We start from the raw sequence: 26559 nt of genomic DNA on the forward strand, positions 1-26559 counted from the left end.
TAAATCAGGATTTTCAGGAATACACAGGTGCAGGGTTTGAGTCTAAATCAGCATTTTCAGGAATACGCAGGTTCAGAGTTGATTTTAAATCAGTATTTTCACAAAGACACAGGTGAGGAGTTTTAATCTAAATCAGCATTTTCACAAATACACTGGTGCAGGGCTTTGATCTAAATCAGTATTTTCAGGAATACACAGGTGGTTTTAAATCAGTATTTCCACAAATGCACAGGTGCAGAGTTGATTTTAAATCAGGATTTTCAGGAATACCCAGGTGCAAAGTTTTAATCTAAATCAGTATTTTCAGGAATACCCAGGTGCAAAGTTTTAATCTAAATCAGTATTTTCAGGAATACCCAGGTGATTTTAAATCAGGATTTTCAGGAATACACAGGTGCAAAGTTTTAATCTAAATCAGTATTTTCAGGAATACCCAGGTGATTTTAAATCAGGATTTTCAGGAATACACAGGTGATTTTAAATCAGGATTTTCAGGAATACACAGGTGCAGGGTTTGAGTCTAAATCAGCATTTTCAGGAATACGCAGGTTCAGAGTTGATTTTAAATCAGTATTTTCACAAAGACACAGGTGAGGAGTTTTAATCTAAATCAGCATTTTCACAAATACACTGGTGCAGGGTTTTGATCTAAATCAGTATTTTCAGGAATACCCAGGTGATTTTAAATCAGTATTTTCAGGAGTACACAGGTGCAGGGTTTGATTCTAAATGAGTATTTTCACTAAACAGGTGCAAAGTTTTAATCTAAATCAGCATTTTCAGGAATACCCAGGTGATTTTAAATCAGCATTTTCAGGAGTACACAGGTGATTTTAAATTAGTATTTTCAGGAATACACAGGTGATTTTAAATCAGCATTTTCAGGAGTACACAGGTGATTTTAAATCAGTATTTTCAGGAATACCCAAGTGATTTTAAATTAGTATTTTCAGGGATACCCAGGTGATTTTAAATCAGTATTTTCAGGAGTACCCAGGTGATTTTAAATCAGTATTTTCAGGGATACCCAGGTGATTTTAAATCAGTATTTTCAGGAGTACACAGGTGCAGGGTTTGATTCTAAATGAGTATTTTCACTAAACAGGTGCAAAGTTTGATTTGTGAGCCATTTTGATTTTGAGCTTCCTTTCGGCACGGGGTTCCTGGAGTTTTATTGATCAGCACTTGGGGCGATCAGAGCTTGATTGGATTCCTCCCTCCCAGGTCGAATCAAGTACTCGGAGCGAGTGTACGACGCGTGCATGGACACCTTCGACTGTCTTCCTCTTGCTGCCCTCCTCAACCAGCAATTCCTGTGTGTCCACGGGGGCCTGTCTCCAGAAATCACGTGTCTAGATGACATTAGGAAAGTAAGTCACCTCCAGGAGTTTTTTCCATTCTCTCCCAGTTCCCCGCGGGGTTTGGGTTTGGGGCTGGAAGGGTGAGAGTTCTGCCACAGCTCCTCCTGATGTTGTGTCCCCTCTCCAGTTAGACAGGTTCAAGGAGCCTCCAGCCTTTGGTCCGATGTGTGACCTGCTGTGGTCGGATCCCTCAGAGGATTACGGCAACGAGAAAACCCTGGAGCATTTTGCCCACAACACTGTCCGAGGCTGCTCCTATTTCTACAGGTGAGAGGTGTTTCAGGGGGCATTTCTCTCCCCTCACACTAAAATCACTGTTCAGGCCACTCTGTGGGGCTTTGCAGTCTACGTGAAATTCTCCTCACTTGGCTCTAATGCACAAATTCGTGTTTGTTTTTTGCTTCTTTGGATATTGAGCTGTCTTTGGATAAGTTTGAATATTGAGATGTCTTTGGATACTGAGCTGTCTTTGGATAAATTTGAATAATGAGCTGTCTTTGAATAAGTTACTTTGTAGAACTGGGGTCTCAAGCAGCAGAGATGCTTCTTTGGACTGGCCCTGTGAGTGGTTTTCTGGATCTCTAGGAAATAATCTTTCCTTGCTAAAAATGAAGGATTCGTGCTGACAGTCTGCTTGTAGGGAAGGTTTAACAGAACCCTTTGCAATTAATTTTTGAATGAAAATATATAATTTGAATAATTTTTCAATAAAACATATTTTGGCGTGCTGGATGTTTTCTGCAAGTGAAACCAAGACCACCCGAGCTCAGTGCTCTCCTTTGCTCCCAGCTGAGTTCTCCTCCCTTTTTGTTTTCCAGTTACCCTGCAGTGTGTGAATTTTTGCAGAACAATAGTTTGTTATCCGTAATCCGAGCTCACGAAGCCCAGGATGCTGGGTAAGTGCTGCAGCCCAGGGGCTGGGCGGGGTTTGGGCTGGGCTGGGCCAGGTTTAACTCGTGCCTTGTTTTGTAGGTACCGAATGTACAGGAAGAGCCAGACCACGGGCTTTCCCTCGTTAATCACAATCTTCTCTGCACCAAATTACTTAGATGTCTATAACAACAAGGGTAAGGCAAGGGCTCTGCTGCTCTTGGGTGGGGTCAGGAAATCCCTGTCCCACTCTGCTCTCCCCAAATCACAGGATAATTTAGTTGGAAAAGAGCTCCAACCCCATTGAGTCCAACCTGTGCGCGATCCCCACCTTGTCACTGAGTGTCACTTCCAGGAGTTCCTTGGACACCTCCAGGGATGGGGACTCCAAACCTCCCTGGGCAGCCCTTTCCAAGGCCTGACCACCCTTTCCATGGAGGAATTCCTCCTGAGCCTCTCCATCCCAGCCTGAGGCCGTTCCCTCTCCTCCTGTCCCTGTTCCCTGGAGCAGAGCCGGACCCCCCGGCTGTCCCCTCCTGGCAGGAGTTGTGCAGAGCCACAAGGTCCCTCCTGATCCCCTTTCCTCCAGGTTGAGCCCCTTTCCAGCTCCTTCAGCCCCTTCCCCAGCTCTGTTCCCTGCCCTGGATTCACTCCATGTCTCAGTGGGGACCAGAACTGGACACAGCCCTCGAGGCACCTCCCCAGTGCCCAGCACAGAAGGACAATCCCTGCCCTTCTCCAGCTGCCACCACACTGGTTTTGATACAAAAAATACACTATTTTTGATACAAAACCCTCTCCTCCAGTCACATTCTTGTGCCTGGAATGAAAGAGAGCTTTGTGTGCTGAGCTGAAGTGGTTGACTTAATGTGTTACTGTGGCAATTAACTGTGGAGTCATAAGGCCTGGAATAAAGCTTTCATTCCCAGCCACAGGAGAATGGAGCCCTTTTGATGGATGCTGCCATCCCACAGAAGCTGATAGTGTAGGAAAGCTTCCCACTTCCCTCTGCCCCTAAACCATGGGGATCATGGTGGAATTTTCTCCAGCTGTGGGGTTTTTCACCCCTCACTTCAGATCTTGGCTCTGTTTGAGCTTCACTGTTCTAAGCTGAGAACCAACCTGAGTAAACCAAAAAATTATGGCTTAAACCTTTCTCATTTTGGAGAGCTTGTAGCCTGATTCTACACGAGTGTAACGGGGTGTTGATAATGAAGGTTTTTAACACTGGTAAAACTTCCAGAGCGAGCCAAGCTGGGACAGCTGGGGGGTGAAAGAGGAAAAGGCTCCAGGGAGACTTTTAAGACCCCCTGCCAGAGCCTAGAGGGGCTCCAGGAGAGCTGGAGAGGGACTTGGGACAGAGGATGGAGGGACAGGACACAGGGACTGGCTTCCCACTGCTAGGGGGCAGGGTTAGGTGGGATATTGGGAAGGAATTTCTCCCTGTGAGGGTGGTGAGGGACTAGGATGGAAACCCCAGAGGAGCTGTGGCTGCCCCTGGATCCCTGGAAGTGTCCAAAGCCAAATTGGAGGGGCTTGGAGCAGCCTGAGATAGTGGAAGGTGTCCCTGCCCGTGGCAAGGGTGGTACTGGCTGCTCCTTAAGATCCCTTCAAATCCAGCCCATTCCAGGGTTCTGTAAGTGGGAAGTGCCCATGGACATTTATTCTCTTTCCCTTTTCTCCCCCAGCTGCTGTACTGAAATACGAAAACAACGTCATGAACATCAGGCAGTTCAACTGTTCCCCTCACCCCTACTGGCTTCCAAACTTCATGGATGTCTTCACATGGTCTTTGCCTTTCGTAGGGGAAAAGGGTAAGAAAGATTTGGCTTTCAGTTCCAAAATCCCAGTGACTGCTCCTCATACCTGAGTGTCACAAACCTGTCCCACAGTGCTGGGGGAGTATTGCAGCTCCAGGTAGCACAGGAGAGCAGTTCAGGCTCAAGGAAGTCTTCATTACTGGGTTAAATTTGTGCAAAAACAGCTGTTGATACCAGTTTGAAGAAGCTTTTACCAATAAAACACTCCTTTCTTGCTCTTTCTGCATTGCTGGTGGAGCTGATCTTGAGTGCTGTAGCCCCACCTCAGAATTTGGAGATGTTTCTCTTGGTTTGCAACAGAAGAATTTTAAATTCCTGTTGGCTCCTGGCCCACCAAAAAGGAAGCATTCACTTCAATCCAAGGCTTATTTCATTCTGAAGAAGGCGAGGCAGCTTAAAATATGACCAAGGCTTTGCCTCAGCTTTTCACCAAAAGGATTTTTACCTCTCCTGATGAGCTTAAATTCCACCTCAGTTCATATGTTCGGGGTGCAGCTTCACCCTCACCACTTCCAAAGGGTTTCTTGACTTTGAGGCACCAAAGGTCGAATCCCCCCCTCCTCCCCAAATTTGGCCCTTCTCAGAGCCAGGTGGCTGTGGCGTGGGTGAGGATGGGGAGGGGGGGACCTTGAGGGAGCTCAGGCTGTTCTGCAGGAATGTTGGCACCTCCTTCCCCACGTCTGGTTCCTCTGTGATGTGCTTGGCCTGCATCCACCTCCTTGGCAGAAGATGCAACGTGTGTCGTCTGCTCCGGCGCCGCTGCGGGTACCAGCAGGCTGCGCCTAAAAGTGTCTTTAGGCTCCCACTTGCAGGGGGACAGACGACCTTGAAATCCTTCCCTCATCCTCCAAATCCCTCTGCGTGCCCAGGCCTCTCTGACCTGCCTGTCTGTGCCTCTTGCAGTCACCGAGATGCTCGTGAACATCCTCAACATCTGCTCCGACGACGAGCTGATTTCGGATGGCGACGAGACGTTGGAAGGTAAAATATCCCTGCTGGCAGCAGACAACAGCGGGGGGAAAGGCTGGGCAAGGTCTTTCATGCCTGAGCAGCACTTGATTTATAGCTGGATGCCCAGCCAGGGTCTCCAGTTCCTTTTTGCCCAACCTTTGCAGTTTTGGGTAGGGAATGTTATTTTTTTTTTTCTCCTTTGCTGTTCAGTCACAGAGAAATTAAATGACATTCACTGCGACAGACACTTCTTGCCAGCTACTCTGGGAATGGTTTCCTGCTCCTTACACAGACTGCTGGTTATTTTTTCCCCCCAATTCAAAATTTTCTGCACCAAAATATCCACCCAATCTTTTCATCTGTTGCAGTGAACTCCTCTGTAAAGTGGCTTCTCGTGTTACCCCCTCCCCAAAAACGCTGTTTTGGGCCCTGGTTTTAAGCTGTGCATGAAGGGGACAAATCAGTGGTTGAGCTGATGAGAAGTTTGGATTCTGGGGGGACTCAGGAGTGAGGTGGTGACCTGAGGAAGCTGAGGGGGGCAGCGAGAAGTGGGGCCTGAGCTGCCTCGGCCCCAGGTGGAGACTCTGACCCGCTTATCCCATTGCATTTCCGTTTTGTTTTTTGGTTCTTTTGTTTTTTTTTCTTTCCTCCCTCCCATGAAAATTAAATTTGTTTCTTCTATCTCTGTCTTCATCTACTTGTTTCTTGGTGTCTCCTCTCCCTGAAGATCACTACATTTCAAGCTATCCGAAAGGTACCCAGCTAGAATTTGCTACGAGCTTAATTATCACTGCCTGTGCCACCAGATCCTTGAAGTGGATTTCCAGAGCTGACTAGTGGGGCAGTCTCTTCATCCCCTTTCAGTTTTAACATAAGCTCCATGTGTTTTTTAACCCTTCTGCGTTCCTCCAGGAACTTTGAGAAACGGGGGTCACGTTTCTACCTGATTCTGAATGCAGCCACGTAGTGCATGGCTGAGCCATGGTGCATGTTAGCCCTGGGTTTGGCTTCCCTGTCCTGATGTGTACTGGGCCATGTGAGGAATCTCAGCTGAGAGGAGATGGATTTGTTCCCTCTTTCGACCTGAATTTTCCGTTTGGTTTCAGCTCCCTCTGTGCTTTTTTTGTTTCTCTCTCCTGTTGGGTCCGTAGAGCGGAAGGGGCTCTCCCCCCCGTCCCGTTGTGTCCGTGTGGCGTCAGAGCAGAGCTGCCAGGCTCGGGCCAGCCCTTCCCCGTGCTCCTTGGATGCCAAAGCTGATGCTTGCGTGCCGCTGCGGGCGAGCACAGCGGTGCCCATCAGCCGTCAGATCCCTCCGTGCTCTGCCTTGCAAACCGTGTCCTCATGGCTGAGTCATTTGTGTCACATCCTGTGCAGTGTGGGCCCAGCTGGCAGTGCCAGCGAGACCTCCCCGAATCCGTGTCCTGTGGTGGTTCTACTCTCTTTAGCCCTCTCCAGTTCCGTGTGCCATCTCGTTGGTGTTGCCCTCCTCACCGCCATCCTGGTGCCATCCTGATGCCATCCTGATGCCATCCTTCCAGCACCGTTCTCTCTCCGGTGTAGCTGTGATTCTGTAAAAACCATGATTTCTTTTCCTGGAGTCAGGCAGGTGCTTCATCCTGACCTTCCCTGGAGAGCAGGAAACCTCCAACGTGCTGCTCTTTGCTCTTTTCTCTCCCTAAGGTGGGACAACGGTGCGTAAGGAGATCATCAGGAACAAGATCAGAGCCATTGGGAAGATGGCACGGGTCTTCTCAGTTCTTCGGTGAGGATGGGCTGGGGACTGGGCTTAATTTGGGGACTGGGCTTAATTTGGGGACTGGGCATAGTTTGGGGACTGGGTTTAATTCAGGGACTGGGCTTATTTTGGGGACTGGGCATAGTTTGGGGACTGGGCATAGTTTGGTGACTGGGTTTAATTCAGGGACTGGGCTTATTTTGGGGACTGGGCATAGTTTGGGGACTGGGTTTAATTCAGGGAATGGGCATAGTTTGGGGACTGGGCTTAATTTGGGCATTGGGCTTAATTTGGGGACTGGGCATAGTTTGGGGACTGGGCTCTATTTGGGGACTGGGCTTATTTTGGGGACTGGGCATAGTTTGGGGACTGGGCTCTATTTGGGGACTGGGCTTATGTTGGGACCAAGCTTATTTTGGGGACCAGGCTTAATTTGGAGACTCAGTTTAATTTGGGGACTGGGCTAAATTTTGGGACCAGGCTTTATTCGGAGACTGGGCTTTATTCGGGGACTGGGCTTTATTCGGGGACTGGGCTTTATTCAGAGACTGGGCTTTATTCAGAGACTGGGCTTAATTTGGGGACTGGGTTTAAATTGGGGGTTGAGTTTAATTTGGGGACTGGGTGAAGGGGGAACACTGATTAGGAGAAAAAGAAGGGAAAAACTTCATAAAACAGGTGTTTTCTCCTGACTCTTTCAGGACACATTTGCCTGAAAGAAAGTTGTAGCCAGGTGGGGGTTGGTCTTTCCTCCCAAATAACAAGTGCCAGATGGGAGGAAACAACCTCAAGCTGCAGCAGGGGAGGTTCAGGTTGGATATTAGGGGAAATTTCTGCCTGGAAAGGGTTTCCAAGAATTGGAATGGGCTCTCCAGGGCTGGAGTCCCCATCCCTGAGAGGTTTAACAGTTGTGTGGATGTGGCATTTTGGGATGTAGGTGGTGGTGCTGCATTGATGGTTGCACTTGGTGACCTTAGAAGTCTTTCCCAGCCTTAATGATCCCATGGCTCCATGATTCTCATGATCCATGACTCCCACAACACCCACCCGCCTTGCCTGGACCAGCACCACCACTGCACTGCTCCGTGTGTAACTGGTGCTGCTCTTCCCTGCAGGGAGGAGAGCGAGAGCGTGCTGACCCTCAAAGGCCTGACCCCCACAGGTACCCTGCCCCTGGGAGTGCTCTCGGGGGGGAGGCAGACCCTGCAGACCGGTGAGTATCCCTGACCCCCTGCACTCCCCCTGCCCAAACCCCCTGGAGCAGGGACCCCAGGCAGGGTTCAGGCCCGCGGGGAGGAAGAATTCCCAAGCAGGAGCAAGCAGAGGTGTAGGTGGGGGTGTGGAGAGATGCCAAGATGTCCCCGCGTACCCTCGAGGAAGAAAACCCACAGCACCCCGCCTAAAGCATGTTTAGTGCTTAATTGTTTGTTTCTGCAACAAGTTTTTATCCTTTATTTCCCTTCTAACGCTGCATGGTGCACATCCTCTGCCTCACCTCGCTGTGCTGCTGCTGTGTGACAGCCTCTGTGTGAATGTGACAGTGACACAGCTGCTTGTTTGTTCTTCGTTCAACCAGACCCCTCCCGGTCTGCCCCTGTCAAGTCATGAATCCCAAAGTGGAGGAAGGTCCAGCCAAAGGAACGAGGTTGCTCCAGGGCTGGATGGTTCAGAACAGTCTCCTCTCGGGTTTTGAGGTAGTTGTGGAGGTTTCTTCCCAAATTTGCTGCCTCCCTCAGCAGCTCAGGGAGCAGCATGGAGCGAAGGATCCCATCCTTCCCACTCCCAGGGCAAGGAGGTTGGCTGGTGCTCAGGGAATGAGCTAGCCCAGAAGGACTCCTGTAATCCAGTGTTTTAATCCTCCCCTGCCATCGGCCTTTGAAGCCTGGCACCTCCCCAGCTTCCCCTTTCCCATGGGCACCGGGGATTTCCTGCAGCTCTCCCCAGGCTGGGGCTGGGGCTTGCCTGGATTAAATAGTTCACAAGTCAGAAATGTGGAAATATCATTTCTGCTCCCGGGGAGGATGCAGCATCACTCCCAAGCTCATGGATTTCTCTGCCCACAGAGGAGGATGTTTTTTTTTTTTTTCCCCTGTTTTTATAGAAACCATCACAGCCCCGTCGCCCCAGTTCTGGGAACAGAGCCTGAGTGGGAAGGTGGCTGTTGCAGCAGCTCTGTCCCTGTATCCCGACAGCACAGGGTCATGCTGTGACGTTCTCCAGCACCTTCCCCTCTCAGGGGTTCTCTCAGGGTCACCAGGGATCTCCCCTCCCCCAAAAGAAGCGTCTCCCCAGGACAGAACAAACAAGCTGGGCCTTTGCTGCTGCCTTACCCGCCCTGCCCGCCGCCTGCAGGCTCCCCCCGCTCCCCTCGGCAACTCCCGGCTTCTCCTGCCCTCCTCACCCCCCTTTCCCTGTCCTTCCCCCTTCTCCCACTCTCCTTTCCCTGTCCTTCCCCCTTCTCCCACTCTCCTTTCCCTGTCCTTCCCCCTTCTCCCACTCCCCTTTCCCCGTCCTTCCCTCTTCTCCCACTCTCCCAGTCCTTCTCCCACTCCCCTTTCCCTGTCCTTCCCCCTTCTCCCACTCCCCTTTCCCCATCCTTCCCCCTTCTCCCACTCCCCTTTCCCTGTCCTGACCCCTTTCCCTCCCCCTTTTCCCCATCCTCCCACCCTTTCCCATTTCGCACATCCCTTCACACTCCCGGTGAATTTGTGGGAGCCCCGTCTGCTGGGTGAGGAGGGGGGGGGGCTGCCCCCCTTTTGGGGTGCCTGTGCACCTCAAAAAAGGGGAACAGGGCTGCAGTGAGAGGGGGCCCTGCCCTCCTGAGCCTCTCCCCAGCCTTTTGCAGCAGGGCTTGGCAAAGTCACGGAATCTGGGGCAGAGCTGTGCAGCCACAGCTCCATCCTTCCTGCGTGGCCTCCCGAGGACCACGTGGCCTCTGTATTGTGTCCAAAGAGAAAAAAGCTGCAGTTTTGAGGCTAAAATCCAGAGAATCTGCTCAAGGGAAGGGCGTCCTTCCAGATGTTGAGGCAGGGCCTACCAAACCTTGGAGGTTGCTGCAGCAGATTTAGGAAGGGGGACATTGCTCAGCTCTGTGGTGCCTTGTTGCTTGGTAACACTTTCAGGAGGTGGAGCTGAAGCCAAACTGGATTTGGAGCCTGATTTTCTCTTCTAACTCAAGGCACCAGGAGCGGAGCAGCCCAGTACCTGCTGCTTCTCCTTCCCTGGAAAAACAGGCGGCCCCTCTCCTCCCCACTGCTCCAAAACATCCCCTGGGATCCCTTCTGTGTGGTGGAGGGTGAATTCCACATAACTGGCCATCTGAAGGTGGCCCGGAGCCACCCAGCTGGGAGCAGATCCACGGCTTAGCCCGAGCTTGTCCCTGTCCAGTGCACACAGCAGGAAGCCCCCACTCTCTGCTCCTCTGTTCTTTCCATCAGATCAATCCAGAGGAAAGGAGACTCCCCCTGAGCCCTCGGGGGTCCCCTTCCCCCCTTCCTCTCCACCTCCTGTCACCTTTTTTCTCCCCTCTCGCCACTCGTTTGGCACCACCGGGGCTGGGGGGCCGCGGGCTCTGCGTCGCAGCCATGATGTCGGATCACTCACTGTCACTCTGTTTTTGTTTCTTTTTTTTTTTTTTTTCTGTTTTTTTTTTGTTTTGTTTTTGGTTTTTTTTTCCCTGTCTTCATTTCTGCATGCCACTGTTCTTCTGTATTGCAGCCACAGTAGAAGCGGTAGAGGCACGGGAAGGTATGGCTAGAACCCGGCGAGAGACTCAAATCATCTCCGTGTGTGCGTGCGCTCATTTTAAAGAGCTTTACCAGCCCTTAACGGAAGCTTTTTACTCTTGCATCACCAGAAGTGGGGGAGGACGAGGCCCTGCTGGGAAGGAAAAAATACCCAGGGGTTTGGTTCAAGGCTGTTTCAGCTTGAACAGTTTATTCCTTAGTGGAACACCTTTATTTGGAGTTGCCAAAGCGGTTCCTGCTGCGGTGGCTCGAGACCTTGGGCTTGAGGTCCTGCAATCTGCCAGCACCATCAAAACCTTCAGAAAACAGGATTTGGTGGTGCTGGTGTAATCCCTGCCTTCCCCACAGATAGGCCAAGGTGGAGAGGCAATTCTGTGCCTGTAGGGTGTAGGAATGACAGATCCATGAGGATTTTTCCTCGATGCCGAGCGGGGCCACGCAGCTCTACAGAGGCTTTGCTTACCAAGGGAAGTTGTTTGTGAGCCAGCCAAGTCCTTGTAAAAGATTTGGCACAGCCTCCTTTTCCTTAAATTCTCCGTAGCACAAAGGAGTTTCACATTTGGTCCGTGTCATCAGGGCGAGGGTGACGTGCTCGTCCCCGCGGTGATGGAACAGGGACATGAAATTCCTCAGTGGGATTCATCCCTCCCAAATCTGCCCGTGTGTCTCCTGGTCATGCAAGAATTTTGCCTTTGTGATCCAAGGACTAGCTGTTCCCTCTCCTGGTGTTGCAGTGTGTGGTTTGTGTCGGAGTTCAGAGCCTTGTGGTGGTGTCTTTGTTCTGTCGTTCTGGGTTTTGCCTTTTTTTTTTTTTTTTTTAGTTTTTATTTTCTTTTTAATTGTTATTTTTTAGTGTCGTGTTTTTCAGCTTTGAAATTTTCCTGAGATTTCACTCTCTGGGGACAGCAAGCACTTGTCTGGTTTATCAAGTTCCTCCTATTCTATTAAAAGAGGGGGAGCTTTGGGATATTGGGAGGAAATTCTTCCCTGTGAGGGTGGCGGGATGGAATTTCCAGGAAAGCTGTGGCTGCCCCATCCCTGGCAGTATCCAAGGTTGAACCTGGTATAGTGGAACTGGATAATTTTAATCTCCCAACCCAAACCATTGCTCGCTTCTATGAAAAGCTCTTAGGGAGCAGAGCAAATCCTAAACTTCTCTAAAAAAAAGAACCTCCTCTTAGGGAGCAGAGCAAATCCTAAACCTCTTTAAAAAAAAGAACCCTTTCTTAGGGAGCAGAGCAAATCCTAAACTTCTCTAAAAAAAAGAACCTCCTCTTAGGGAGCAGAGCAAATCCTAAACCTCTCTAAAAAGAACCTCTTCTCATGGAGCAGAGCAAATCTTAAACCTCCCTAAAAAGAACCTTCTCTTAGGGAGCAGAGCAAATCCTAAACATCTTTAAAAAAAAGAACCCTTTCTTAGGGAGCTGAGCAAATCCTAAACTTCTCTAAGAAAAAGAACCTCCTCTTAGGGAGCAAAGCAAATCCTAAACATCTTTAAAAAGAACCTCTTCTCATGGAGCAGAGCAAATCCTAAACCTCCCTAAAAAGAACCTCTTCTTAGGGAGCACAGCAAATCCTAAACCTCCCTAAAGAGAAGAACCTCTTCTCAGGGGGCAGAGCAAATCCTAAACATCTTTTAAAAGAATCTCTTCTTAGGGAGCAGAGCAAATCCTAAACCTCTCTAAAAAGAATCTCTTCTCATGGAGCAGAGCAAATCCTAAACCTCCCTAAAAAGAACCTTCTCTTAGGGAGCAGAGCAAATCCTAAACCTCCCTAAAAAGAACCTTCTCTTAGGGAGCACGGCAAATCCTAAACATCTTTAAAAAAAACAACCCTTTCTTAGGGAGCTGAGCAAATCCTAAACTTCTCTAAAAAAAAGAACCTCCTCTTATGGAGCAAAGCAAATCCTAAACATCTTTAAAAAGAACCTCTTCTTATGGAGCAGAGCAAATCCTAAACCTCCCTAAAAAGAACCTTCTCTTAGGGAGCTGAGCAAATCCTAAACTTCTCTAAAAAGAAGAACCTCCTCTTAGGGAGCAGAGCAAATCTTAAACCTCTCTAAAAAGAATCTCTTCTCATGGAGCAGAGCAAATCCTAAACCTCCCTAAAGAGAAGAACCTCTTCTCAGGGGGCAGAGCAAATCCTAAACATCTTTTAAAAGAATCTCTTCTTAGGGAGCAGAGCAAATCCTAAACCTCTCTAAAAAGAATCTCTTCTCATGGAGCAGAGCAAATCCTAAACCTCCCTAAAAAGAACCTTCTCTTAGGGAGCAGAGCAAATCCTAAACCTCCCTAAAAAGAACCTTCTCTTAGGGAGCACAGCAAATCCTAAACCTCCCTAAAGAGAACCTTCTCTTAGGGAGCAGAGCAAATCCTAAACTTCTCTAAAAAGAAGAACCTCCTCTTAGTGAGCAGAGCAAATCCTAAACCTCTCTAAAAAGAACCTCTTCTCATGGAGCTGAGCAAATCCTAAACCTCCCTAAAAAGAACCTTCTCTTAGGGAGCAGAGCAAATCCTAAACCTCCCTAAAGAGAAGAACCTCTTCTCAGGGGGCAGAGCAAATCCTAAACATCTTTTAAAAGAATCTCTTCTCAGGGAGCAGAGCAAATCCTAAACTTTGCTCCCAACTGCGAGCTGGCAGTGCCAAAACCTCCCCAAAGAATTCCCAAATCCAGACAGGTGCTTTCCATCCCCTCCACTTGTCCCCGTTGGTGTCTGGCGTGTGCTGGAGGGCTCCTCGGGGGGAAATCCACGGCTCGTGCTGACACTTGCTCCCTGTGCTCCCTTCCCTCCGCAGCCATCCGCGGCTTCTCCCCGCAGCACAAGATCCGCAGCTTCGAGGAGGCGCGGGGGCTGGACCGCATCAACGAGCGGATGCCGCCGCGCAAGGATTCGCTGCACTCGGACGGCCCCGTGAACTTGGTAACCTCGAACTCTGCGGACAAGAACGGCACGGGCAAGAAATCCCAGTAACGCTCCGAGCGCCCGGACCTGCACCGCCAGAGGATCCAAAACTTCATGAATTTTATTTATTTATTATCGGGGTGGGGTGGGGGCAGGGGGAGAAACCAACTTCACCTGGAGGCACGTCCATAAATCCAGTCCACATCCGTTCTGTAAGAAAGCGACCATTTTGTAATTTTTTTTTTTTTTTATTTATGTTCAATATATATAAAAACATCGGTTTTTTTTTTTTTTTTTTTTTTTTTTTTTTTTTTTTTTTTTTTTTTGGTTTAGAAACCAATCCAACTGCTAGAGCATCCCGGGAGTGTTGTGCTGTCCAGCTGCCCTCCCCGAGAGGTCAAACCTCTGCTGGGGGGGGTTGGATTAAAAACCAAAAATCAGTCAAACCAGGCAACTTGGGTCGTTGGCTTTGGCACAATTTGGAGTTAGCCTGAGCTTTCCAAAGCAGGTCCTTCCCTTCAAGATACGGTTGGGTTGGTTTTCCTTTACACACCTGTTTTCTTCCCAGATTTTTCCTGTTGTTTTCTTCCACCTCTTTCCTACCTGCAGCTGCTGCTTTAGCAACCAATTCCCTGGAAGGCAGATTGCTGGGATCCATCCCTCTTTCCCAAGGTGACAGCCAGGGGTAGCTCCAAAGGGCTCCAGGGCTGTTAACACCAGTCACAGCACCTTTTCCTTCAGGATTTCGGCTTTATCCCAAAGCTTGAAGGAGTCCCAAAGGAAAATAGGGAGAAGATGGGGGAAGGGGAGTGCTGCCCCTTGTTGTGGCTCTTCCCCTTGGAGCAGCCACTTTGTGCAGCAGAATTCCCTTGGGAATCCCTCTGATTCAGAGCAGAGGAATTATCTCTGCTGTCTGATGATCCTGGGAAAGCTGCAGGGCCTGAGTTTTAAAGGAGAAGGGGGTGATTTATACCCTGGAGGCTGCAGCTCCCCCATTACCCCACCACCACATTCCCAGCCCACAGCACATTCCCTGTTCCCAGCTCTGGAATCAGCCCTTGCTGAGCAGTTTGGGGTGTGGGGGACAGCGTGGTGCCCCCCAGTGCCACCTCCCTGTCCCCCAGCGGGTGTGTGGCTTTGGGCATCACCCACCCTTGGCTGTTCCAGAGGAGCCCTGGGCAGCTCAGTCTTTCCCATGGGCAGCTGGAGCAAATTTTGGGATAAGATGTGTGGGGCACTGCTGGTTCTGGGAGATGTGGCTGGGTGCTGGTGACAGGGCAGCCCCCTGGACTGGGAAGGAAGGAGGGCTTGGAAGGCAGAACGGAGCGGATCTGGCAGGAATTTTGGCAGGGTGTTCTGGACAGGGATCCTGGGGGTTCCCAGCGGACACCCCCTGGCTGTTGTCAGGGATTTTGGAGTGCGAGCTGAGCATTCTGTCACTCTGAGCTTTCCCTCACTTAAACTGGGAGTGCTGGGGAAGGGTTTTGTGGGATTCCCGTTGGTCACTCCCCGTGTGAGCCGTTGCCTGGAGCCGAGGCAGCAGCTCCTGGAGCACTCCCAGTCCAGCTTTCCCTTTCCCCCTTCTCCCGTGCTCTCCGCAGGCAGGGCTGAGCCTCTCCCAGGGGATCTTTGCCAAGGCTTTCCCTGGATTTTGCCGTCTTCCCTCAGCGATTCCAGCGCCAGAGGAAAACAGCAACTTCCCAGGAAGCTTTCAAATTGTCTTAGGGTCACACGTCACCTAATCCCACGGGGCTGTTTAGGATTCTGCGAGCAGGCCGCTGGGTTTCCACACTTTTCAGTCACATGCCTCCACTTTCCCCTCTTTTTTTTTTTTTCCTTTTTTTTTTTTTTTGGTTGTTTTTTTTTCCCCTTTGATCCCTTTTTTTACACGCCCACCGCTTTGCTAAAAGTGCGAGATGTTTGGAGCGAGCTTCTCTCCCCCCAGTCCGAGGAGTGGGGCCAAATTGCCTTTTGTCTGTGAGTATTTCTTTGTCCTTTCAGGGCCTCCTGTGAGCGCGGTGAGCCCGTGTGTGGTACCCGGGCACACAGAGCGTGCCCGGGGCTGCCCGTGCATGTTCGGGCGTGTTGTGCTGACCCAGGCTGGGCTCTCACCCAAGCAGCCAGGTTTTAGTCGGGATATTTGGGATGGGAATTGCGGGACCCCGAGCCTGGCACGCCCCTGTTCCCAGCGTGGGGGGGTCAGCAGGGCCCGGCCCATCACAGAGGGGGATTTGCTTTGCTGGCAGTTTGTCCCCCCACCCTCTTCTCCAGCTCTGGCATCACCAATTCCCCCTCCCCAAAATCCTTTTGGACCTTGTGCTTCGTGTTTTGGGGGGCTCGGATCCAACCCCCTGATCCTTGGGGCTGGTGGAGCTGTGGTTTCCCAGCATCTCAGCCCTGGAAAAGGGCTGGATGTTCCTCGTCCTGGCCCTGGAGAAGGTGGCCAAAGGTGGGATTTTTGTCCCCCCTTATCTCTGGGGCTGGTGGAGCTGCACCTTCCCAGCATCCCAGCCCTGGAGACGGTGGCCAAGGGCTGGATGTTGGTTGCCCCAGCCCCAGAGGTGGTGGCCAAGGGCTGGAAGTTGCCCCCGTAGGGGCACCGGCACTGTGGATGTCACACTGCCAGGTCCCCTCTTCCCTTTGAAGCAGTTCCCGAGGGGGTGAGGAGCAGCGATGGGGCTCTGGGTGCTAATTACCCCCTCAATTAACGGTGCCGGGCTTCTCCTGCCACAGCCCCGAGCCGAGATCCCCCTTCCCCTCTTTTGGGGACAGCTTTGGAGCAGAATTCCCTGCCCCGATCCCCACCACGGCAAACCAAAAAAAAATAAAAAACAACAATCCAGAAACGCCCCCAAATCCCCCCTTTTCCTCCTTTCCCCCCACAAATCCAGCGCCTCGGAGCTGGGCTTGTCTCTGACCCCTCAATCTCCGAGCTCCCGCCCGTCCCTTCCCCTCCCCGGCTGCCACCTGGAGCTTGGACAACCGGGATTGAGGGGAGCCCACGGGCCCCGGGGGAGCCCCCCCGACCCGAGGGAGCCCCCAAATCCAGGGAAAGCCCCCACCTCCCCGCAGCCTGGGTTTTTTTGCATGTTCTAGCAAGGTGCATGTCCAAGGAGGGGAGTCGGCAATGGGGCGGGTGGTGGGTTGAGTTCAAGCTTAATTTTCTTTTTGGGATTGGGAGAACCCCTCTGGCTGCCTCTGGCACAGATCCCACCTGGCCAGGGGAGCTGGCAGGGATGCAGATCCCACCAAACCTTGGCCAGGGAGGACCTGAAGCCCTCCAGGGGTGCAGTGATGGTGAATTTAGGGTTCTCGATGCTGAAGGATCATACGCCCGTTGCCTGGAGACTGCCTCCTTTTTAATTTTTATTTTTATTTCTTGCTTTTTTTTTTTTTTTTTTTTAGTTCTGTTGAAAGGAGAAAAAAAATGGTGAAAATGTTATTTATTGGCAGAAATTATTTAATATAATTTCTTTTTTTTTTTTTTTTTGTGAAACAAGGAATGAATTTGTTAGAACTGTCTCGATGTAAATCGGAGTCATCTTTAAGGAGGAAAAAAAAAAGAAAAAAAAAAGTTAAAAATTGACACAGTCACTGCGCTCCACTGTGATTTTTTGGGGTGGCTGAGGGGGGTTGCTGTGCTGCCAGAAGGGAGGATTTGGGGGGTTTTAGAGCCTCTCCAGGGCTGGGGCAGTGCCCAGATGGTGCCTCCCAAGCCCCGGCACGTCGGCACACGCGGAGCGGCGGCTCCCGGCCGGATTTGGAGAGCTCTCAGCTCCTGCTCCTCGTCCTTCCCTGGGTAAATAACGCGGTGCCAGCAGGGACAGGACGGGATGTGCCAGCTCTTGTTCCACCCCGGCTCCTTCCTTGTCACTTTTGGGGGTGTTCCTTCCACAGAGGGAATTCAGGGAGCAGCCCTGGGGTCGGGATCCATCTGGATGGATCCTAAACAGTCACAGTTCCGTGGATCCTGCCCAGGGATGCCCCTCCTGCATCACCAGCATTCCCAGGAAGCTGCTGTGGCTCCCACCTCTGGCTTCCACACTTGGGATCCATCCCCTCTTCCCAAGTGGCAGCCGAATATTCAGGATGAGCTCTGGAGGGCTCCAGGCCATCATCCCAATCGCGGCAGCTTTTCCTTCGGGAATTCAGCGCCCGCCTCGAGCTCAGCTCACCACGTGCTCCCCGTTTCCCACCTGCTCCTCCTCTCAGCATTCCCGTTCCCAGCTGCCGGATGCATCCAGGGCACACCCGGGGCAGGACACTCCGGCTCTCCCACCCTTTTCCTGGGTGTTCCCACCCGAACCGGGGAGCCCCCAACCCCCGGCACCGCTCGCAGACCCCGCGCTCGGCCGCTCGGGGGATCCCGGCACGTCCCTGCCCACCGGAGCATCCCTGGGAGCATCCCTGGGGCCGGCCGCGCATTCCCGGCTGGCATCGCCGCGCTGAGCAAACAGGAAACACTCGCCCTTTGTTAATCCCGGCCCGGGCTGCGCGTTAAATATTTATCTGTGAGCGGAGGCTGGTGCTGCGAGCCGCGGGGAGGGAGGGACCGAGGCAGGGCCGGCGCTGGAGGCTCCTCGCCGGGCACGGGGACGGTGCAGCCCCGGAGGTGAGTGGGGGTTTGGGCGGGGGGTGTTGGCACCCCGAGGGGGGGCTGCGGTGAAGGGAGCTGCTCCTCGCATCGCCAGCGGGTGCTGCGACCTCGAGAGATGTCACTTGGTGGGCTGGAGGGGACCTGGAGGGGATGGTCACCCCTTGGCAGCAGGGATGGGGTCGGGGGTCCCCTCGCTGGGTTGAACCCTCCCCGGCCCTGCTGCCATCCCTGCCCTTGTCACCGCGGGGTTTTCCAGCAGGATCAGCCCCTGTCCCCAGCCTGTGTCCTCGCCACGGTGTCCCCAGCTGGCACCAAGGAGCTCCGTCATTCCTACGGCATTGGGGTGGGAGCTGCGTCCCCCAGGGCCGTGGCGGGGGGGAGGACACCCTGTCCCCTGTGTCCCCTGTGTCCCCGGTGTCCCCGGTGTCCCCCGGGCGCAGCATCGCAGCCAGCCAGGGCTCCTGCCAGCCAGGGCTCCTGCCATCGTCCCCCTCGTCCCCAGCAGCAGAGGGCGGTGGCTTGGTGGGGACCGAGGGGTGGCAGCGAAGCCACCATCCCCCCGGGAGCTCACGTGGGAGCTCACGGGATGAGGAAGGGCTGGGGCAGCCCCGTTTTGGGGGTGTCAGCAGTTTAGGGGAGCAGGAAGTGGCCGGCGGGTGAGTGGTGGGTGCGGGCGCTGCCCGAGGGGGCGAGAGGGGACACGGGGCAGGGCACGGGGGTGTTCCGTGGGGGACCCATGCCCGGATTCCTCAGGGATGGGCGGATGGAGGGGTGCAGTGGGGATGGGGGCTCTGCTCTGACTGTGCCCCACGCCAGGGCTTGGGTGGGCACAGGAGCACCGACCCCACTCCCCAGTTCGGTCCTCACTTCTCAGCATTTCCCTCCTCAGCCTCTTCCAAAAATCCCCCCTAAATCCCCTTCTCCATCGGATGGGGAAGCGGTGACGCTGGAGGGGGTGAGGTGGGACACTGGCAGGGCACGGGGGGCTTACATGGGGGTCCCCAGTGCCCAAATCCCTGGGGGATGGACAGATTGAAGGGATGGAGGAATGCAGGGAATGGAGGGGATGGAGGGTCACCCGCGGGAAAGTGGGCGGCAGTGAGGATGGGGGCTCTGCTTTCCCCCGTGGCCCCATCCCGGCGCTCTGAGGTCCACAGGAGCACAGACCCCACGCCTCCCCTCAGCCCCGACCTCCAGCCGCCACTTCCCTCCCCATCCTTTCCCGAAAATCGCCGCCGAGCCCCGTCTCCATCGCGCCAGGGGGCCGGCGACGCCGGGCTCGCCCCGTTTCGTAAGCGGGGGCCGGGTGCGCGGGAACGCGTGCGCGGGGCGTGGGATGAGTTCAGCCTCCTGGCTCCATTCCCTGGATCCCATCCCTGGAAATGTCACTGGAAACTCTGAATGGGCCGGCCCCGCTCCAGAGCGGGGAGCGCTGGGGGGGGCAGCGCACCCCGGGGGGGGGGCCAGGGCACACGGGGACCCAGCGCCGGGCAGGACGGTGCCTCCCGACCCTCCCGGGGGATGCTCCTGGGGGGCTCTCCCCGCCAGCCCCCCACGAGGCGCTGAGGCCCCCCCGCTCCTTCTCCCGGCGAAGTTCGGGCCGTGGATTTTTCCTCCCTGCCGCTCGCAGCTCCGTCCCGCTCAGCCCGGGGCTGCTCCCCAAAACCCCGCTGCTTCCCGGGGGCCCCCGTTGGCACCGCCCAGGAGGTAAGAGCTGGCCGGGGGAGCCGGCGAGGAGGGGAGGCCCCGAGGGGACCCCCGGGGACAGGTTTTGGGGGACACTCTGAAGGAGGACAAGGATGGGGCCGAGCCCCGTGTGGGTGCTGCGCTGGGAATGGCGTGGAGGTTTTTGGGGTGCCCTGGGGGGATGGGAGCCCGCACCCCACTTTCTGTGCCCCGGGGCACATCCTTCCCTGGTCCTCGGTTTCCCCACGGGGGTGATTAACATTAATTACAGCCTTGGGGCTGCCGAGCCTCCAGCGGTGTGAGAAACAGGGAGCCGAGGGGCCGCCAGCCCGATTTGGGGGTCCCACACACACAGCGGGCACCGTGCCGGGCTGGCACCCCCCGGCAGCCCCCCAGGATGCCCCGTTTGAGGCGGGGTCCGGCACCTGCGAGCGCCGGTGCCGGGGTGGCGACGGAGACGTGAGGGACGAGCCAGGGCACAGGTGTCCCCCAAAGGCCCCGGTGCTGCGCTCGCCTCCGGAGCCATCCCGGCGTCGGGAACGGCTCCGGGGGTCCCGTCCCCCCCAGCTGCCCCCCGGCCGGTCCGCGGTGAGTCACAGCATCGCCCTCCCGGCGGGCGGTGCCGGGCTCGGCCGCGCGTTCCCGGCTCCTCGTCCCTCCGTCCCCTCTCCCTCCCTGTTTGCGCTGCAGGGCGGGGAAATATTTCTGCCCTGTCGTGTTCCCGGCCCTGGCAGCGCTCCCGGGCGGGCGACGCTGCTGCCGCCACGTGCCCGGGCGGGAGGGCAGCGCGCCGGGATGCCAGGCCGATGGGAACGCGGCGCAGCCATCGCCCCGACCCGCTCCGGGCGTGCTCTTCCCGAAGAGCCCGGCGGGCTGGATCCATCCGTGCACAGCCGGGGCAGGGAGAGGGGCGGGGGGTCTGGAGCCGCATGGAGAAGGAGGTGGGCACCCGTGCCAGGGCTGGTTCTGAGCAGGAACAGCCGCTTCCCCTGGCACCGCGAGGCTCCCTGAGCTGGGGGCGCTGCCACCGCCGTTGTCACCCCACACATGGTGTCCCCTGCGCCTCTGAATAACAGGAGATGCTCCCAGCAGTGGGGCTGGGGGTCCGCCGAGCCCCCATCTCTCTGGGAATGCCCAGAAAACAGGGACACGGGACGGCCCGTGAGCACAGCTGCTTTTCCCACAGGGCACGGGCAGCCCCCGGGCACCATCCCCGCCCTCCCCGGCCATGGAGGGCCGGCTCCTGCCCCCTGACCCCAGCCCGGCTCTGCGTGTGGAGGACGTTCCCCGCCTCCACCCACCTCTGCAGCTGTCCCCGCAGCACACGGAGACACGGGTGAGTGGGGCTGGGGGCTGGCACATGCTGGGAGATGCGGGGGGGCTGCACCCCCCTCCCAAAAAATCCTTTGTGCCAGCCCCTCCTGTGCCACAGGTGCCCGTCATCCGCCACCGCGGCTCCAACACCCTCAACTTCCACTTCCATGACCCGGAGAGCCGCAGCACCGCCGAGAACAGCCAGGGAGCTCCCAAGAGCTCAGGTACAGAGAGCTGAACATCCTGGGGACACCCCTGGGGGCTCCCCCGAGCTGTGCTCACCTGAGCCACGCTCACCTGAGCCACGCTCACCTTGTCTGCAGTGAATGAGTGGTACCAGACCTGGCCAGCCAAGGAGGCGAAAGCCCCCAGCACCCAGGTGCCCACCCACCCCACACCCAGCCCCAGGGCTGCCCCCACGTGCCCACGGCCCCCGGGCTGGTCGGCAACCTGGACCAAGGACAGCAAGCGGCGGGAGAGGCGCTGGGTGAAGTACGATGGCATCGGGCCCGTGGACGAGACGGGGATGCCCCTCGCCTCACGCTCGGTGAGTGGGGGCGCAGGGCGGGGGTGTCACCCCGCTGTCACCCCCTCACCGCCCCAATGTGCCCCCCCAGAGCGTCGACAGCCCCCGAGACTGGTACCGCAGCATGTTCCGGCAGATCCACCGCAAGCTGCCAGGTGAGCCCAGGTGTGCGGGTGTGGCACAGAGCAGGCACGGCTCGGCGCCCGCTCACCTCCCCCATCCTCAGAGCCCGACTGGGACACCCATTCTTGCCCCACCACGGCGCCTTCATCGCCCCCCAAGCCGCGGAGGAGGGGCTCGGCCCCAGCTGAGCCCCCCGGAATGCCCAACGGGATGGACTGGTGAGCGTGGCACAGGGACGTGGGTGCCCACGGGGGTGGGTGGGGGCTGCGGTGGCTGAACCCCTCCCGTCCCCCACAGGACCCGCTGGGGTGCCACCGGTGCCACCGCCGAGCCTGGCAGCATTTTTGACTACGAACCAGGGCAGTTCTCTCCGCGGGAGCAGGTAGGCGGGCCCTGGCACACGGGGAGGGGGTGGGCACCGCGGTGGGCACACCCCTGACCGGCCCCTTGCCCTTTCCAGACCCCGGCAGCAGCACGGCCGAAGCGGGCTCAGTCCATCGAGGTGAGGTGGTGGTGGCGGGCGGGGGGCAGGGGGTGGCAGCGGGGTCCCGGTGCCCGCGGGCAGTGCCAGCCTGGCCCGCCACAGCCCCGTCCTGCCCGTGCAGGTGCTGCTGGAGCAGGAGCTGGAGCAGCTCAGCGAGGAGCTGGACAAGGACATGAGGGACATGGAGACGCGCCGGACCCCCCGCCAGGTACCCCAGGCCCCTCCTGCTGCCCCTTGGTCCCCGCAGGGCATCCAGCTGTGGGCACATCCAGCTGCGGGCACATCCAGCTGTGGGCTCAGCCTTTGTGCAAGGCTTGGACACGCACGTGGTGGGATGCACAGCTGGATGCACGCGTGGCCGGATGCGTGCACATCTGGATCAACGCTCGGATGGCTGCATGCACATCTGGGTGCGCGCACAGCTGGGTGTGCGAACAACTGGATGGATGTGCGCACGGCTGGAGCCCTGCACATTTGCATGCCTGCACGGCCGGGTGAACGCACAGCGAGCTGCGCGCACATCTGGACGCGTGCACAACTCGGTGCCTGCCTGGCTGGCTCCGTGCACATCTGGACCCACAGCGGCCTGGAGCCGTGGCCGTGGCTGTGGGGCTCTAGGACCCAGCCCGTCCGTCCGTCCGTCCGGCGGTTTATTGGCGCAGCCGAGCTGGACTCCTTCGCTTCCCGCCGAGACTCGGCCTCCTGGATGATTAATTTTTCTCTCCCACCCCCTCCCGCTCCTCCCGGCAGAGCCCGGCGGCTGCTCCCACCGCTCGCTCCCCTGCTCCGGCCTCCCCGGCTGCTCGGTGAGTTCAGCGGCCGCTCCCACCCCCCGCACCCCCAAATCCCCCTGCCTAGACCCCACTGGAGGCGAGGGACAGGACCGCGCTCTGGGGGTGGCGGGCGGGCTGTCCCTGCAGCGTCCCGCGGGGTGGGAGTCCCCCGGCATCCCCCACGGGATCCCCGCGGACCCCTCCGTGGCAGCGCTGGCCCCCCGGTCCCCCCACACCCCGGCACGGGTGGGAGCCGGCGCCGGGCCGGCTGCCCGCTGGGTGGGACGGGGCCGGAGCGGGGCTGACCCTTTCCCCCGTCCCTGGAGCAGGGACGCCGTGTCCCGGGGTTTGGCTCCGTCCCAGGGGAGGTGACGGCGCTTGGATTCCCACCGCTGTGTGCCCATGTCCCCACGGGCACAGGGAGGGGACAGCGGTGCCGGCGAGTTCCGGAGCACCCCGGGATGGGATGGGCACCCCGGGAGCGGGTGGGAACCCCGGCGTGTCCCCACAGACCCCTCTGTGCCCCGGCAGCGGGAGGAAAAACAAACAAACAAGCGCCTCCTCCTGCAGGACCTACCGTAACCCCCAGAGGCGCACAGGGGGGGTGGTTCCCCCCCTCCCCAACCCCTCCTCCGGCTTGGGGGGCGCATTTGGGCTCTTTAAGTGCTCCCCGGAGCGGGGTTATTCATTAGCCCTCCCCGGCGCTTCCTGCTCGGCGGCAGCGGGGCCGCGCTGCCGGCGCTGCCGGAAAACTTTGGACCTGTCCCGCTTGGCTGCCTCTGGGAGGAGCCCCTGGAAGGGAGAAGAGAGCAGACCCGGCGGTCCTCGCTCTGGGGGACCCCGGCGTCCTCACATTGGGGTACCCAGTGGTTCTGGGCCATGGGACCAAGGGGTCCTGTTTCTGGGGGACCCCAATATCCTCATCCATGGGACCAAGGGGTCCTAGTTCTGGGAGACCCCAATATCCTGGTTCTTGGAATTCAGGGATCCTGGTCCTGGAGGACCCCAAATTCCTGCTCTGTGGAAGCCAGGGGCCCAGGGGGCTTGGCCCATGGCCCTAACCCTAATCCTAACCCTAACCCATGGGATACAGGAGTCCTGAGGGTCCCTGATGTCCTGGTCCATGAGACCCAGGGGTCCTGGTCCATGCAGTTCACAGGACCCCGATATCCTGCTCTGTGGGACCAAGGGATCCTGCCCTCCCCCCCCCCACCCAGGGCAGCAGGGTCAGAGCAGGGAGGGTTCATGGCAGCAGGGCTGGATGGGAGGCTCAGCCCTGCCCTGAGCCACTGTCACCCCGCAGGAGCCCCCTGTCCCCCCACCGGCTGTGGAGCGCCCCTGTCACCCACCACTCACCTGCCACCCCCAGCATGGAGCGGGGTGGGCTGGGGCTGGCCAGCGACCGGAGCCCTGGCAGAGGTGAGCTCCCCTTTAGCCCCCCTGAGCTCCCCAAGCCCTGCCACAGGGCACCCCAGCTGGTGACACCCCTCTCTTTACAGACACCCTCAGGCCAGGGACCCTCCCCAGCTTGTCCGACCTGGGGGACCCTGTGGAGGCCGTCAAGAGGGAAGAGAAGAAGGTGAGGTTGGGACGGTCCCATCCCATGTGGGATTTGGGATGGCTGGGACTGGCGGTGTCTCCCTGTAACCTCTCCTCTCCCTCTCCAGATGAAAGCTGCTCGCCTCAAGTTCAACTTCCAAGCTGAGTCTCCCAAGTAAGCACTGGGGCCACTCCTGGGGTCCCGCCGTGCCCCTCGGGTGACAGATGGGGACTGGGGGAGCCCCAGCACGGGGGGTGGCCCTGCCAGCCGAGCCGGGGACGGGTCTGTGCCCCCGGACAGGTTGTGACAGTGTCCCTTGCAGGGAGCTGACGCTGCAGAAGGGGGACATCGTCTACATCCACAAGGAGGTGGACAGGAACTGGCTGGAGGGGGAGCACCACGGCCGCGTGGGCATCTTCCCCTCCAACTACGTGGAGGTGAGCCCGGGCTGTGAGGGGACAGCAGGGCCGGGGGGTCCTGGCGCTGCCCCTCACCCGCGTGTCCCACCCAGATCCTGCCCCCCACGGAGGTGCCCAAGCCCATCAAGGCTCCCACGCTCCAGGTGCTGGAATACGGCGAGGCGCTGGCGCTCTACAACTTCCGAGGGGATCTGCACGTGGAGCTCTCCTTTCGCAAGGTACCGCCGCTCCGTGCTGTGCTATTCCAGGCCGTTCCAGGCCATCCCGGGCCGTTCCGTGCTGACCCGCCCTCTGCTCCCGCGGCAGGGCGAGCGGATCTGCCTGGTGCGGCGGGTGAACGAGAACTGGTACGAGGGGCGGATCTCGGGCACCAGCCGCCAAGGCATCTTCCCCGCCACCTACGTCCAGGTGCTGAAGGAGCCGCGGGTCAAAACCACGGCCGAGGACATGCCCTCCTCTCCCGCCCCCGCCAGCCCCCGGCCCGCGGCCGGATCCCCGTCCCTGCAGCGCTCGCCCGGCCCCCGCATCCCCCAGGCTCCCTCCGGCTCCCCCCGGGAAGCGAAGTGGGATTCTGGGGTGACGGGCGGGCGCCCGTCCTCTCCGCGCCACCTCGGTGCCACGTTCCCCCCCTCCCCAAAGCTGCCCCACGCTGGCACCCCCAGCCCCTTGGTGGCCTCTGCCAGCCCCCCACACCCTGCGGCCGCCCACCCCCAGGAGCCCTGGCGTCCCGCCTGGACCCCCGAGCAGGTGAGTGCCCCCCGCCCTGGCATCGTGCCCCGGCACCGCCGGGGCTGTGGGCGCCGCCCTGAACCCACCGTGTCCTCCCACAGCGCCCGACCCCGGCGGCACAAACCAGCGCCCGCCCCGAGCCCGCCCCGTCCTACAACGGCTCCGAAATCCGGTGGACTCCGTAAGCAGGGCCAGGGAGCGTCCCCGGGGCGCGGTGTCCCCACGAGGGACCCGTGGGGGGGCGGGCTCTGCCCACGCTTTGTCTCGCAGGTACCGGGCACTCTACCAGTACCGGCCCCAAAACGCCGACGAGCTGGAGCTGCTGGAAGGGGACCGGGTGGATGTCATGCAGCAATGCGACGACGGCTGGTTCGTGGGTGCGTGGCCACCGCCCTGGGGACAGGGATGAGGACAAGGTGCCACCCTCACCCCTCACCACCTCTCCGCGTCTTTACACCCACAGGAGTGTCCAGGAGGACGCAGAAATTCGGCACTTTCCCCGGGAATTACGTGGCGCCGGTGTGACCCGCGGCCATGGGGACCCCGGGGGAGGAGTGGGGCCGGGGGCTTCCCCTGTCCCGCCTCGGGCACGCGGTGTCCCCGCCGTGTCCCCCCACGGGGATGAAGTGCCTCCAGCTCCCTCCCGCCCCTATGGGGCTGCTTCTAACAGGGACAAATCCCCCCAGCGCGGGGTGTCTCCCCCGCCCCGGTGCCTTAACCCGCCCCCTCCTCACCGCTGCCCGCTGCCACCGCCCCGGGGGTCTGGCCGGTGCCGGGCCTGACCATGACGGCCGTGCCCCGCGATGTGGGTCCGTGTCCGGGAGTCGCCTTCGCTTCTTTTCCGTCATTAAAGCTCAGCTCAGCCCGACTCTGAGAGTGCCGGGATTGGGGAGGAGCCGGTCCCGGGACACGTCCCACCGGAGCTGTGGGGCGGGGAGCGGCGGCAGGACGCTGCGTGGGGCCGCGGGGATCCCCCCACGCC

General features: G+C 57.5%; 2 protein-coding genes across 5 annotated transcripts in view; both read left to right on the top strand.

The window, feature by feature from the left end:
• PPP3CC (protein phosphatase 3 catalytic subunit gamma) overlaps window positions 1-16980 on the top strand; it is a 41951-nt gene extending 24971 nt beyond the window's left edge. The window contains exons 5-15 of one of the 4 annotated variants that reach the window (XR_008435104.1): window positions 1225-1370; window positions 1489-1628; window positions 2180-2257; window positions 2334-2428; window positions 3920-4045; window positions 4955-5032; window positions 6683-6764; window positions 7853-7950; window positions 8314-8431; window positions 10455-10484; window positions 13280-13331. Coding sequence is in view for 3 of the 4 variants with exons in the window: in XM_053966559.1 (XP_053822534.1) it covers window positions 1225-1370; window positions 1489-1628; window positions 2180-2257; window positions 2334-2428; window positions 3920-4045; window positions 4955-5032; window positions 6683-6764; window positions 7853-7950; window positions 10455-10526; window positions 13280-13455 (1091 nt within the window). In the remaining variant the exon portion in view is untranslated. Of the gene's footprint in view, window positions 1-1224; window positions 1371-1488; window positions 1629-2179; window positions 2258-2333; window positions 2429-3919; window positions 4046-4954; window positions 5033-6682; window positions 6765-7852; window positions 7951-8313; window positions 8432-10454; window positions 10527-13279 lie in introns of all 4 variants that reach the window. The other 3 variants (XM_053966559.1, XM_053966560.1, XM_053966561.1) reach the window with 3 other exon arrangements.
• A 2310-nt stretch (window positions 16981-19290) lies between these two features.
• On the top strand, window positions 19291-26445 carry SORBS3 (sorbin and SH3 domain containing 3). The gene is given in 20 exon segments (XM_053966675.1): window positions 19291-19551; window positions 19554-19690; window positions 20856-21005; window positions 21102-21207; window positions 21307-21530; window positions 21601-21664; window positions 21736-21850; window positions 21930-22014; window positions 22093-22134; window positions 22238-22324; window positions 22867-22922; window positions 24193-24308; window positions 24389-24468; window positions 24557-24603; window positions 24752-24866; window positions 24941-25066; window positions 25155-25595; window positions 25679-25758; window positions 25848-25954; window positions 26041-26445. Coding segments are annotated over 20 exon segments (2472 nt in total). The 5' UTR covers window positions 19291-19319; the 3' UTR covers window positions 26103-26445.
• Window positions 26446-26559: the final 114 nt, after the last annotated feature.

This window comes from Vidua chalybeata, chromosome 28 (assembly GCF_026979565.1).
Source record: "Vidua chalybeata isolate OUT-0048 chromosome 28, bVidCha1 merged haplotype, whole genome shotgun sequence".
Classification (NCBI taxonomy): domain Eukaryota; kingdom Metazoa; phylum Chordata; class Aves; order Passeriformes; family Viduidae; genus Vidua; species Vidua chalybeata.